General features: G+C 40.7%; 3 protein-coding genes across 11 annotated transcripts in view; all 3 read left to right on the top strand.

The window, feature by feature from the left end:
* Positions 1-207, top strand: part of SLC17A2 (solute carrier family 17 member 2) — a 66,952-nt gene extending 66,745 nt beyond the window's left edge. The window contains exon 21 of the transcript XR_002345599.1: positions 16-207. The gene's annotated coding sequence lies outside the window, so the exon portion shown is untranslated. The remainder of the gene's footprint in view (positions 1-15) is intronic.
* Positions 1-4,957, top strand: part of SLC17A3 (solute carrier family 17 member 3) — a 51,958-nt gene extending 47,001 nt beyond the window's left edge. For all 3 annotated transcript variants that reach the window (XM_021098419.1, XM_021098417.1, XM_021098418.1), the window contains one exon: positions 16-4,957. The gene's annotated coding sequence lies outside the window, so the exon portion shown is untranslated. The remainder of the gene's footprint in view (positions 1-15) is intronic.
* SLC17A1 (solute carrier family 17 member 1) overlaps positions 7,717-13,630 on the top strand; it is a 66,388-nt gene continuing 60,474 nt past the window's right edge. For 2 of the 7 annotated variants that reach the window (XM_021098311.1, XM_021098312.1), the window contains exons 1-2: positions 7,844-7,931; positions 8,506-8,552. In XM_021098311.1, coding sequence (XP_020953970.1) covers positions 7,844-7,931; positions 8,506-8,552 — 135 coding nt within the window. Of the gene's footprint in view, positions 7,816-7,841; positions 7,932-8,505; positions 8,553-13,630 lie in introns of those variants that run through there. The other 5 variants (XR_002345588.1, XM_021098315.1, XM_021098314.1 and 2 more) reach the window with 4 other exon arrangements.

Here is a 13,630-nt window from a genome sequence, read left to right as displayed (position 1 = left end):
TTTTTTCTTTCTTAGTTATCCCACCTTGGATGGAAAGTCATTAAGCATCTTATTTCATAAATCAGAAGACTTCAGTGATGGAAATACCAACAGATGGAATTTTCCTTGCTGTGGCTCTTTTCAGATCTGAGATCTTTATTTTACTCAAATTTCTTTTTGAGGAAAATATATGATGAATGGAAATTCAAATAAAATGGTAGCCAAGAACAAAGTCATCATCTTTAAAGAATTAACAGTGTATTGAGAGGAGATGCTGTTTGGGAGCCTGTAGGCTAGATTCATGGTTTCTGGATCTCGAAACAGGAAACAATATTTAGAAACTCTTAATTGAGGGCAGTAAACTCACTAGGGTGATGATTCCTTCTATTTGAGAAAATGAATATTAATTTATATTTGTTGGGCTGGATATTGTCCATGTGCTCTTTTCTGTGTTCTACTCTCCTCCATCCTGCTCAGACCCCAGGAGGCTGACCTAGGTGGTTTGCATCCCACAGTTTTTGTCCACTGGCTTCTGCTGGATTTTGACTGGAGGCAGGAGAATGGGGAGAAGGAGTGTTTATCTTTTAAGGTTCCCCCCAGTGGGCACTGCAGGTGACTGATCCTTCCTCTACAGTTCACAGCTCCTAGCAGAGAGCCCTCTCCAAACATCTGTCAACTTCTCCTCTTCCTCTATTCTTTCAGACCTTTTTTTGGCCTTTATGTTGTGAGCTCTGGGATTCTCCAGACTATCTGTGGTTTCCTTACCATCTTCCCAATTCTGTGTAAATGGTCTCATTTAACACTGTCTTCAAGTTACCCAGTGTGAGTCTGCTATGTTTCTCCCCCTAGAATTCAACTACTTTCAGTAAAATCGTATATAAAGCTCAAAACATGAAGTAGGTACTATTTCTTGAAATTATATTTTATAGGTATCAGTAGGTCCTAGGGGCCACAACTATGTTCTAGCTTGCTCCCCATGGTGATTTCTAACAGGTAGAACAGAGGTCATAGCCATCAAGTTAATTTGCATAGAAGGGATCTGAAGGGCACTAGTTCTGAGTGAAAAATTAGGGCAAGGATATAGAAGATCAGATTTGAATAAACAGCAACAATTACTGAGCTTTTGCATAGTCTAGACTTGAGGCTCTTAGAACACTAGAGTAAATTAGAAACCATCACTATTCCCCATTCAAATGTGGAAGACAGACTTAATAATACACAGCAGTGCATTGTCTTAGGTACAATAGCAGGGGGTCATGCACATCATTAAGGGAGACCAGATGAGGTGTTCTAATGCTAAGCTGAAGAACAGAGAGGAGCTCTCCTTCTGCAAGTAATTCTTGAGCTACATGCTTTATTCTTTTCTTTTTATAGCCGCACCTTCAGGATATGGAACTTCCCAGGCTAGGGGTCAAATTGGAGCTACAGCTGCTAGCCTACACCACAGCCAGGGCAACACCAGATCCAAGATGCCTCTGTGACCTATGCCACAAGCTGTGACGATGCCGGATCCTTAACCCACTGAGCAAGGCTAGGGATCGAACCCACATCCTCATGGACACTATGTCGAGTTCTTAACCCACTGAGCCACAACAGGAATTCCCATGACCTAAATGTTACCTGAGGAGTGTTAGAGTAAAATTTTCCACTTTGGGGCCCAACTTGTGAAAAAGCATATAAACAAGAAAAAGAATGGCTTCTGAAGGGAATCGCTTGCTTACATGGTCAGTGAGTAAAGGGCAGAAGATTAAGTTAGGGAGGTGGGTGTGATCAGAGCATGTTTGTCATGTTAGAGAGCTTGAGAGGTACACCACAGGCAATAGTGACATGGGCAGATTTTCCCTCTAGATAGAACACTCTGGCCCAATTCTAGAATCAGGAAGATTAGTCAATGGTCTACACAGTAGCACTGAGGACTGAACAAGGGATGGAGGAACTGGGATGGAAAGAAAAGTGACATGAATCATGTTTAGGTGCTGGGATTAAAAGATCATGGCATTCGGTTAGATAAATGCAGGAGAAGAGAGGGGGTTAAGGAGTCCTGGGTTTCTAACCTGAGATACTGGCTAGAGAGTGGTCTGAATAACTAAGTCAGAGAATGAAAAAGGGCCCTTTTCAGAGGAAGATAATGAGTTGACTTTGGGACATGCATTAGTAAAAAAGTGGGATAAGCAAGTGGGTAGGTATATTAGTTTACTGGGCTACCATAACAAAATACCATGAGCTAGTGGCTTAAACAGTAGTAGTTTATTATCGCACAGATCTAGAAGTCCAAAATCAAAATTTCAGCAGGGTTGTTTCTTTCTGAGGTTTGTGGAGGAGAATCTGCCTCATGCCTCTCTTCTGGTAGCCTCAGTCATTCTTTGGCTTGCAGATAGCTTTATCTCTGTGTTTTTGTATCATCTTCCCTCTCTCTATATCTGTATCTGTGTCAGAATTTCCCTGTTTTATAAAGACACCACCTTAATGCCTTAATGAGTGAATGGGAAAGTCATCTGCAAAGACCTATTTCCAAATAAGGTGACATTTGGATTTCAGCATCTTTTTGGGAGACACAATTCAATGCATAACAGCAAGCCCAGCATAGAGCCAGTCCATAAATCTGAAATTTATAAAAAGGACTAGGATAAAGACAAAGTTATAAGATGTATAAAGGTACAGATGTTCAGTACTGAAGCCTTCAATGTTTATGTTCATGAAGAGCCTGTGAATGAAAAAACACCAAACCAAGGATTGAATGCCAACATTCAGGAATGGGCAGAATAAGAAATGCCCACATGTAACAGAGCTGAAAGGGTCAGGCTTGTATGTGTGAAGAACAATGGGAGAACATTTATCATGAAAACTCATGAACATGGCCTTTAAGAAAGATCAGCAACTAGTTTACTGCAATTCAGTTACATGAGGTCAGGAAAGAAACACAATTATCTTGTGATTAGAAGTTCATTGGTAGGGTTTTCATGACATTTTTAGCAGAGATATGGGTAGGCAGGTCATTTTGCAGTTTGTTGGTGAGAGAATGGGAATGAGAGAGCAGAGAAAGCAAGAAACTATTTTATAAAGTTTAGTTGTGAAGAGGAACATAGCCAAAGGAAAATAGAAAGGAAGAGTGACCTAAGGGGTAAAGGGACTGGCCTGAAGGAGGCTTTGGGGAAGAAACAGTGGAGCAGGAGTGAAGTTATTGAAGGACCGGGTGGAAAGATGAAGCAAGGTCTTTGAAAACGCAATAAGGATTCAGATACAGGGCTTTGCCTTGAATATATAGAAAGAAAATATAAAATCAGAAACATGAATTGTCCCTTTAGTGAAGAAGCAACCTATTTAATGGGAAAGAATATTTGCAAATCATGTATTTGATAAGGGGTTGATATCCAAAATGTATAAAGAACACATACAACTCAGTAACAAAGAAACAATCTGATTTAAAAATGAGTGGAAGAACTGAATAGACATTTTTCAAAAGAAAACATATAAATGGCCAAAAGGTCCTTGAAATGATGCTCAACATCATTTGTCATCAATGAAATGCAAACCAAAACCAAAGATGATATCTTTACACCTGTTAAAATGGCCATTATCAAAAAGATAAGCGATAACAAGTGTTGGAGGGGATATGGAGAAAAGGGACACATTTTTGATGAGACTGTGAACTGGTGCAGCCGCTATTGGAAAACAGTATGGTGGTTCCTCAGAAAACTGAAAATAGAACTATCACATGATCCATCAACCTTCATTCTGAGCATATATATCCAAAGGAAAGGAAAACAGTATCTCAAAAAGACATCCATACTACTATGTTCACTGCAGCATTATTCAAATAGCCAAAATATATAAACAACCCAAGCGTCCACCAATGATGAATGGATACCTATCATATCTATCTAATCATATCATATCATATCATATCATATCATATCTATCATCTATCCATACATCCATCCCATCCATTTATCTATCCATTTCAGCCATGACAAAGAAATTCTGCCCAACATGGATGGAATTTAAGGCATTATGCTAAGTGAACTAAGTCAGATAAAGGCACATATCACTTACATGGGAAATATAAAAAGTCAAATTCACAGAGACAGAAATTAGAATGGGAGTTACCAGGGGTTGAGGGACAAGGAAAAAGTTCAGAGTACAAACTTCCAGTTATAAGACAAAAAAGTTCTGGAGATCTAATGTCCTGAATAGTGATTATAGTTAGTTAAGACTGTATTATACACTTAAATGTTGCTAAAAGAGTAAATCTTTTACTCTTTTAAAGTTCTTAACACAAAAAAGAAATGTAATCATGGGACATGATGGAGGCGTTAGCTAATACCATGGTGGTAATCATTTTGCAATATAAATATTTTGAATCAACACAATATACACCTTAAACTTACACAATGTTGTATGTTAATCATATCCCCAAAAAGTAGGGAAAAAAAAAGAGAGTCCATTTTTTTCTTAGTAAAATGCAAGCTGCCTACACTGTTGAACAAAATTAAGGAATTCCAAAATAGATATGTTTTTGTTTGATGAACGCTCTTTGTTCCCTATGCCACTGATGTCCCAAAAAAAATTCACCTGGTGCTAATGAAGCCTGTAAGTTTTCCTTGTTAGGCAGTGTAACCTAAATGCTCCATATTTTGTATGAACAGCAAGATATTGATTATTAAATATATTATTAAAATGAGGGGGAGGGAGTGGGATGGACTGGGAATTTGGGGTTAGTAAGTGCAAACTATTACATTTAGAATGGATAAGCAATGAGGTCCTACTCTATAGCATAGGGAACTATATCCAATCACCTGTGATAGAACATGATAGAAAATAATATGAGAAAAAGAATGTGTATATAAGTATCGCTGGGTCACTTTGCTGTACAGCAGAAATTGACAGAACATTGTAAAACAACTAATTTTTTTTAAATGTCTACCTCAAAAATAAAAGATGACTTAAAATTGAATCTGTTGATTAAAATGATTTTACCTTTAGGTGTATTTTTTTTTTTAAGTTGTAGACTATACAGTGAAAGCTCCTAAGGTTTAATACAGCAATTTTCCCTTTCTATTATAATCAAATTTTAAAAAATTATTTCTGTTTTCTTTTCTGAAATCCAAAACACATGCAAAAGTGTTTTCTCTATCCAATTGTTTATAATCTTCCCTAGAGGAGGGACACCTGTATTAATTGCTTAACAATGAAGAAAAATAGGTAAAAACAGGTACAATGGGGATGATTATGAAAGAAAGAAGACATTTCAAATGGGATTATGGTGCTGCTTTGTCTTTGTGAGTGAAGGGTTGATCTATGTGCATGGCAATTCATTCATACAAGTCCATATGACAGGATAGTGGTGGGTTAGGACTGGGAGTCCTTATGACAATGTATCGGGGTTGCACAGGACTGAATAAGTACACCAAGGATTGCTAAGTCCATATGAGACAATACTGGGCGTTAAAAGGCCCACACGGGAGCTTACTGATGGGTTAGTAGGTCTAGATGACTATGCATTTGGTGTTGTCTTGTGCGATATTGTGATTTATAGTAGAAATTATATATTTGGTCTTTGTCCCTTCCTAGCTCCTAAAAGCCTTGGAATTTCAAGTGATGAGAAGTGTCTTTTGTTATATAAATGAAGCTATTTTGGGAATGCCCAAAGGTTGGGGGCTGGTTGCCAGGGGATTCCAACTTGTGATTATAGGGATGGAATTTTCCCACCCCCTTGACCTTTAGGGATGGGAGAGGTGTTAGAAGTTGAATCAACTGTCGATGGCCAATTTTTGAACCACTTATACTTGTGTAACAAAGCCTCCATTAAAAACCTCAAAAGAACAGGGGGTTCAGAGAGCTTCCAATTTGTTGTACCAGACAGCCTCTGTGTGCCAGGCCCCAACTCCACAGGGACAGAAACTCTTGTGTTTGGGAACTTTTCTGGACCTTGTTGTTAAAGTCCTTTGTAGTTAACTGATCATTTAGTAGGTAAATTAGTTTCTGAGTTCTGTGAGCAATACTAGCAAATTAATTGAACTGGAGGAGAGCACCTTTATCATTTCTGAATTCTTCAATTTGGTTATTTGGCCAGAAGCGACCAGTGTCCTCCATAAAGGATTCAGCCGTCTGGCCTACCCACTTGAGCTGGGATGTGCTGACTTAGGATGGATTTTTGCTTGTATTCTGCTTCCTTGACTTCAGACTATACATTCTGATCTCCATTTCCATGACTTTGTATGTAATTCATCATCAGGAATACAGCTTTTCATACCACATTGTTCTTGTAGTTGCTTTCATGTGAATTTTTAAATAGGCATAATTTACATTATGCAAGAAGTGAGCTTGTAAGGGTAAAACCACTGAACTATTTTGTTAAGAGCAGAAGGTAGCAGGTGATATTAAAAGAATAATGACATGTATTGTGGAACCTTCGTTTCCCCAGGCAACATCAATCTGGAGCAGAAATGGGGGGAAATGACTCACATTTAGGTGGGGAAATAGTGCCACAACCTACTCCTACCAAGACTTCACCCTCCAATAAAGCTCAAATATTTCTCAAAATCCCAACAAGGGACTTATTATTATGAATTTTCTATTATCATTGTAATGTCAACATCTGGTATCAAACCAACAAGAAATTTAAAACCATTGCTGATATGTTCCTTTGATTCACTCCTTTTCATTATTTGTATGCTCTCTTACACACATGAGTAGGTACTGTGGATGATATAATAATTATCCCAGGAAGCTATTCCTATACCATTTTAGCTACCAATAATTTAATTATGCCCGCTGTTGACCCAAACCACATAAATGCATTCTAATTTTTAGCCCAAATTAAATATATTCCCACTTAAGCTATGCCTTAGCAATACTAAACAATTCCATCACTTCATCAACCAGCACTAGAGGAGTCCAACAGAATAGAGATGGATAGTGATTTTAACAGAATTATGGATAAAATTGGCTAATATTTTCAAGCCCATAGACTATGTGAACCCATTTCCTCTTTTTTTTTTTTTTTCCTGCCTTTTCTAGGGCTGCACCCATGGCACATGGAAGTTCCCAGGCTAGGGGTCTAATCGGAGCTGTTGCTGCCAGCCTATGCCAGAGCCACATCTGTGACCTACACCACAGCTCACAGCAACACCAGATCCTCAACCCACTGAGCAAGGCCAGGGATCGAACCCACAGCCTCATGGTTCTTAGTTGGATTCATTAACCACTGAGCCACGACGGGAACTCCTTATATGAACCCATTTTTAATGCCCTGCCTCCTTTCACTGGAAGCTCGGAGACAACTCATGTGAATGACAGGTTCTTAATCTTGGCACTGAGAATACTAATTGGATACTATCAACATGTTGATGGCCATGACATTCCAAGGTTGTGCCATGCTTCACTCAGTCTTCAAAGTAAGCCCTTAATGAATATCTGGTGAACACAATTAAAACCCAAGTGTAGAGTGTATTGTTAGGCCACTCAAGATGGCTGTTCTCTTGCTCCCTCTACCTCCCTGGTCAACCTATACCTGCTTCACCTTCACCCTCCTCACATGAACATGCTCTCCCCCTGCCCCTTAAGCCAGAATGACTCTACCTCCTAGTTCATTAAAGGGAAACATCTGCCCTCATGATGGTCATTAAGCTGAGGGGATGTGAATGATGAGCCCTAGCTTCTGGTTTCCCTGGTAACTGCTGAGCCAAACTGACGTCAATTCCCTTATAAAAGGCACCTTCCTCCACCCTTCCTCCCACACACCACCACCCCGGTAGAGGAGGTTGCTGTCGCATCTTGCTCGCCTGACCACCACACATGATGGGGATGTTGCTCCAGGGTCTTTCTTCAGATGTTGTAAGATGTCCCATCCAATAAGCTATTGATGTCCATGTCGCTGTCTCTGGGTTCTTCTGTCTCGAGTCTGAACAACTATGAGGCTTGCAGGCCTGTGCAGTGCAGCCCAATAATCAGTGAGTCAGCCAGGAGGAAACTCCTGTGAGTGTCAAGGTGTTGGGAAATGAGGAGGGATGTCCCACCGAGAAGGCTGTCCCCTAGTATGTGGAGCCCTGTGGAAGATGGCAACCATGAGAGATGTCTCTCTTTTCATTTTTGTATTGATGATAGCCTGTTAACTGCATGGACTCTTTCCAGTTTAAAAATATGTTTAAAAATATGAGCCCTATGTTCATGGCTCATCTAACTGCCCTGGGATGGCTTGTGAATAAGCCACTGTTGAGGGTGTAAAACAGCTATGCATGGCATACAGGACACCCCCTGCCCCAGCCATGGACAAAAATAGTGACCAAGGAATCTACTTTGGAGGTTCAGGAATGGGCGGATAAAAAAGACACACCCTGGCATTTTGGCCTGCCTTACAAGTCCACTGTGGCCAGGCTGTGGATGAACAGCTTAAAAAGTTGAAACCTGCTCCCTCAAATGTGGGCACATCCCAGAGCCTATGCCATTCAAGCTCAACTTCTGACCACCAAAGGACTGTTGCCAACCATTGCTCAGGACAATAACTCACTTTTGCTCTTGCCACAGGACCTGCTCCCAGGGAACAGGTTGTAACATGGCCCTGGGACTGGCAGGTAAATCCCCGTGGTTTGGGTTTGCGCTTCATGGGGAAGGAAATTAGGCTTACAGATTTCACCTGGCTGCCTACAACCATGAAAGGAATTAATCTGGGCTCCCTACTGGGGAAGGCAGCATTACATTAACCTGTGATCTGCTGTACTGCGGTTCCATTTGACACCATCTGAGGGGACTGAGGGTGGCCAGGCTGGATGGCACTGCAGGTGGGGGCAAACCACGGTGGGGGGGATGGGGGTATTACCTCTTGGACGCCTGATAGTCATTAGCTGCTGCTGTCTGTGTGCATTTCTGGTATTGGGTTGCAGCGAGACTCTACATACCTGACCCCAGGGATAACGCAGTTGACAAGTGGACCGAAATTGAAAGGGTCGTGCAGGATAACTGCTGAGCCAAACTTACGTCAATTCCCCTATAAAAGGCAGCTTCCTCCACACTTTTAAGGAGTGGAGTGTATGGTCGGGCCACTCAGGATGGGTGTTCTCTTGCTATCTGTACATCCGCTGCTCCACCAGTGCTTGCTTCACCTACACTTGCTTCACCTACACACTACTCATTTGATTGATCTTCCTACCTGCCTGCCCTGGCCCCAGGCTTAATGACTGTTCTACCTTGAGACTATCTTCACTATGGAGTTCCCATCATGGCTCAGTGGTAACGAACCTGACTAGGATCTATGAGGATGTGAGTTCAATCCCTGGCCTCACTCAGTGGGTTAAGGATCCTGCATTGCCATGAGCTGTGGTGTAGGTCACAGAGGCAGCATGGATCCCCCGTGGCTGCAGCTCCCATCTGACCTCTAGGATGGAAACTTCGATGTGTCACAACTGTGGCTCTTAAAAAAAAAAAAAAACAAAAAAAACAACTCCCTCCACTAGAACTCATCAAACAGATGGTAAGGGGCATACCCGTTTGCTGCTTTCCCTGGTAATTGATGAGCCAACCTGACATCAATTCCCCCTATAACTAGTAAACTTCTGCTGCCATCTCCTGCCTGCCTTTTGCCCATGGTAGGTGTGGCCCCAGGACAAATTCACCACATTAGTTTCCAAACAGAACTTCTTGGTATGTCTTAAAGAAATTTTGGTAAAATTGCTCCTTTGGTTTTAACCTGCAGCTCCCTCTCTCCTCAGTCCTAGAGGCTGAGCCACACTCACTTTTACTTCTCCCAATAACTGCTTTTCTTCATTTCCTATGCCATGGTTAGTGAACTGACAATTCTGATGTTGTATGTCTGTCTCTATCATCCCTTTGGTTAAGTTCTATATTGTTTTAAAGATTTTCCCCATCTCCGGGGAAAGAAGCTACTCATTTAGTTACTTAGGAAAAGGCTCTTCATGAGAACTACCCCATTGGATTCCTCTCTAAATGAGGCCTATCTGGATTATATGAATTATTAATAAACAGTTTAGGGTCATTCTGAGACAAGACCTACCGTAGCTATATGTGTGATTAAAAAAATCAATGTGGAGGTTCTTTCCCATCAAAAGTATCACATCTTCAATTAATAATTACACCATACAGCCCCAGTTTCCTTCATCAGAACTGCATACTACTTTGTGGTGAGCTTTCATTCCTAACACCTGGCACCTATTTTCCTTATTGGAGAGATGCCCTCAGGTTCTAGGAGCCTGTTTTGCCCACAAGTATGAACATGCCTGGGCATTTATGTCCTCCTGGGAACAGGAGGCCAATAATTCAGTGCAAGAGATATAAATACTCCAGCTTCCTTATTCCTACTTCAGACATCTCTGAGGCAAAGTCTACACAGTCTCCCAAACTCCCCAAAGAATTGATCTGGACCTTCCTTGATAATCCCTTCAGATTTTACTTTTCTGTCACTTCCTGAGAATATGTCCTAAGAGAATTTGTCTAGAAGGGAATATGTCTAGAGAATTTGAACTAAGACAGCTGTTTCTATGAGGAGACCTAGGATGCAGGCTCTCAGGGTAGACTTGTGGTGTTGAACCCCTCACAAGCCAGATAGCACAGGGACCCACTTGATGTTAGAGCTTGGGTAATAAGCCTGGCCTACTGTAGCATCATGAGTGCTTTGGCCCTCTCCCATGGGACACTGGGATGGGAAATGGGATACAGGTGAAGGGGAATTCACTGGCTTAGTCAATACTCCTAATGTTGAGAAGTGGGGGGAATAGCAATAACAGATTTGAAGTTGGCGGCTTACTGGTCAGTACCACTGAGGGACTCATGCAGGAGAATACATCAGGGCAGTGTGTGAAAGTCAGAAAAGCTCCCTGGCAGCATTTAAAGATACCAAAATCTCCAACAGCCAGAGAGAAAACCTGTTCTGAAGATCAGACTTGGGATTTGATTGTCAGACTAGCAGAGACACAAAGAATACTGGATTCAAAGGCATAGCGAGACCCTTAATGCTAAAGTCAAGTTTGGGGTGAACCTGAAACTTACCTTGCACAAGTGGCCATAACTGGTGCTGGCAGATAGCAGCCTCCCTTTGCCTGAAGACCATGTATAAAGCACAGTTGATACAGATGCCTTGGAAGAAAATACTTCTATTCTCATTTCTTCTAATACCTGACAAATAATAAATCTAATACTAAACAAAAACTAGGTCAGGTCTTGGTATGACTTAACTGGTGTAGTGCTGGTCCCGATAAGGGAGGGAAGGGGTTATTCACCACCTAAGTGTCAGGGATAAGGAGAGTGTGCCTGGAATATGGGACCAGGGTTTGGGGGCAGAATGTCAGGCTGGGTAATGGACATTTTATCGATATGGAATACAACGCCGTGACTCAGGACTTCATGTTATATAAGCCTAAATGGGACACCTGAAAATTTCCACCCCTCCCAAATTAGTGATTCAGATGCATTACTGCACCCCAGGTGGAATGGCCAAAAATAACACCATTTTAAAATATTGACAGGATGCTGGGATGATGGTCTCTATCATATTCCCATTCAACTCACCAGTGTGGCCCCAGCAACAATGGAATGTAACAGAAGATGGAGGATTATTATAGACTTAATCCAATGGCAGCCTTAATTGCATATGTTGTGCCAGATGGCATATCATTAATAGAACAAATTTATTTTCAACATGTATAGAACTCCTCATTCTTGGAGCAGAGGAAGGCTTCCAATAAGTCTAAAACCAGGAGTGCTGACTTATGTTAGGATCTTCTTGCTAGTAGGAAAGAGAGGAGTCACCATAGTTGCAGGAGTAATTGGCCCTGATCATTGTAAGACAGTTGGTTGCTACTATATAGTAAGAAGAGAGACAAATATATCTAGAGCTCAGGGAATCGCAAGCCCATTTTAAGTATGAATAGGTAATGACCGCATATACATCAGACAAAGTTATGGCTTCAAACTTTCAGAGATGAATTACTTGGTCACCCTCCTCTGTAAGCAATGTAAAGTAGCAAAAGTGCTCACCAAGAGAGGAGATCTGGAATGGATGGATGAAAAAAGATTATGAATCCTTGGGACTGATTCCAGCATCGGGGGTCTTAATTTCTTTTCTTTCTGAAGAATCAGTGCTATGAACTTAATGTGAAGAGAGAATGGATCTGAGCAATGTGAAGGGTAACAGAAGCTGTCAGTGCTCTGTCTACATTTCTAACAGTCCTTTACATTTTGCTGCATGCAAACTTGTGTTTCACTGGCAACAGCCAGAACACCTCTCACTTGGTCTGAGGGCTGTCCTTGGGCTGCTGGAACCTACTTGACCTGTTATCACTGAAAGATAGAAGTGCCTGGGGACTCAGGACCTCCTAGAGGCAGCCAGTGATTGCTAGAGGCTGTCACAGAAATACTTCCTTTAGCCTTGATTAGGAAAACTCTGAGGTACGGCCTAGGCTGTGTCCATTGCTCCCTTGCAGAATTAACTCCAAATTACCTTCCTCCAGGTTTTGCTTATTACCACACCCTTGTTGAGTCTTCTTTCTTTGCCCTGTTCCCTATTTCCCTGCTGTTTTTATTCTATTTTTTGTCTGAAAATACTGCCTGTTTAATAGATATTTAGAAATCTTAATCTCAAGGTCTGCTGCTAAGAGAAGCAACAAATTTATTTTGGTAATATTAATGGTATGTTGATGTTAATGTGAGCATTTTATAATAAAGCAAGAAAAGTAATTACGTTCAGAAAGAACCAAGATGCTCAACATAAGGGAAAAATGCAAGAGTATAAAATTAAGGAACTTTACAAAATCATTCTAACATTCTCTATGAACTGGAAATATTTGACAGAATTCATAACTTTCTTTTCTAAAAATTTTATTAGAATATAGTTGACTTACAAAGTTGTGTTGATTTCAGGCATACAGCAAAGTAAATCAGTATACATATATCCATTCCTTTTCAGATTGTTTTCCCACACAGCTTACTACACGGTACTGAGTAAATTTCCCTGTACTATGCAGTAGGTCCTTGCTACCCATCTATTCTACATAAAGTAGTGTTTATATACCAATCCCAACCCCCTAATTTATACCCCCCACCTGGTTTCCCCTTTGGTAAACATAAGTTAGGCCTCAAAAATCATTGTGTCTGTTTCTATTTTGTAACTTCAGTTGTATCATTTATAGTGTATTCCACATATGAGTGATCTTAGATCTTTAACTTCATTTAGTATAATTTCTGGGTCCATCCACATTACTGCAAAAGGCATTATTTTTTTATGGCTGAGTAATTTTCCATTTTATATCCATACCACATCTTCTTTATCCATTTATCTGTCAGTGGACATTTAGGTTGCTTCCATGTCTTGGCTATTATAAATAGTGCTGCAGTGAACACTGGAGTATAAGCATCTTTTTGAATTATGAATTTCTCCATAAATTCCAGGACTTGGATTGCTGGATCATATGGTAGTTATATATTTAGTTTTTTTAAGGGAAACTCCATGTTGTTCTCCATAGTGGCTGCATCCGCTTACATTCCCACCAATAATGTAGGAGAGTTCCCTTTTCTCCATGCCCCCTCCAGCATTTACTGTTCAGAAACTTTTTGATGATGGCCATTCTGACTGCTGTGAAGTGATACCTCATTATAGTTTTGATTTGCATTTCTCTAATAATTAGTTATTTTGAGTATCTTT

This window comes from Sus scrofa, chromosome 7 (genome assembly GCF_000003025.6).
Source record: "Sus scrofa isolate TJ Tabasco breed Duroc chromosome 7, Sscrofa11.1, whole genome shotgun sequence".
Lineage (NCBI taxonomy): Eukaryota > Metazoa > Chordata > Mammalia > Artiodactyla > Suidae > Sus > Sus scrofa.
The sequence above is the reverse complement of the archived record's forward strand: the minus strand, read 5'-3'. Positions and strand labels throughout refer to the sequence as shown.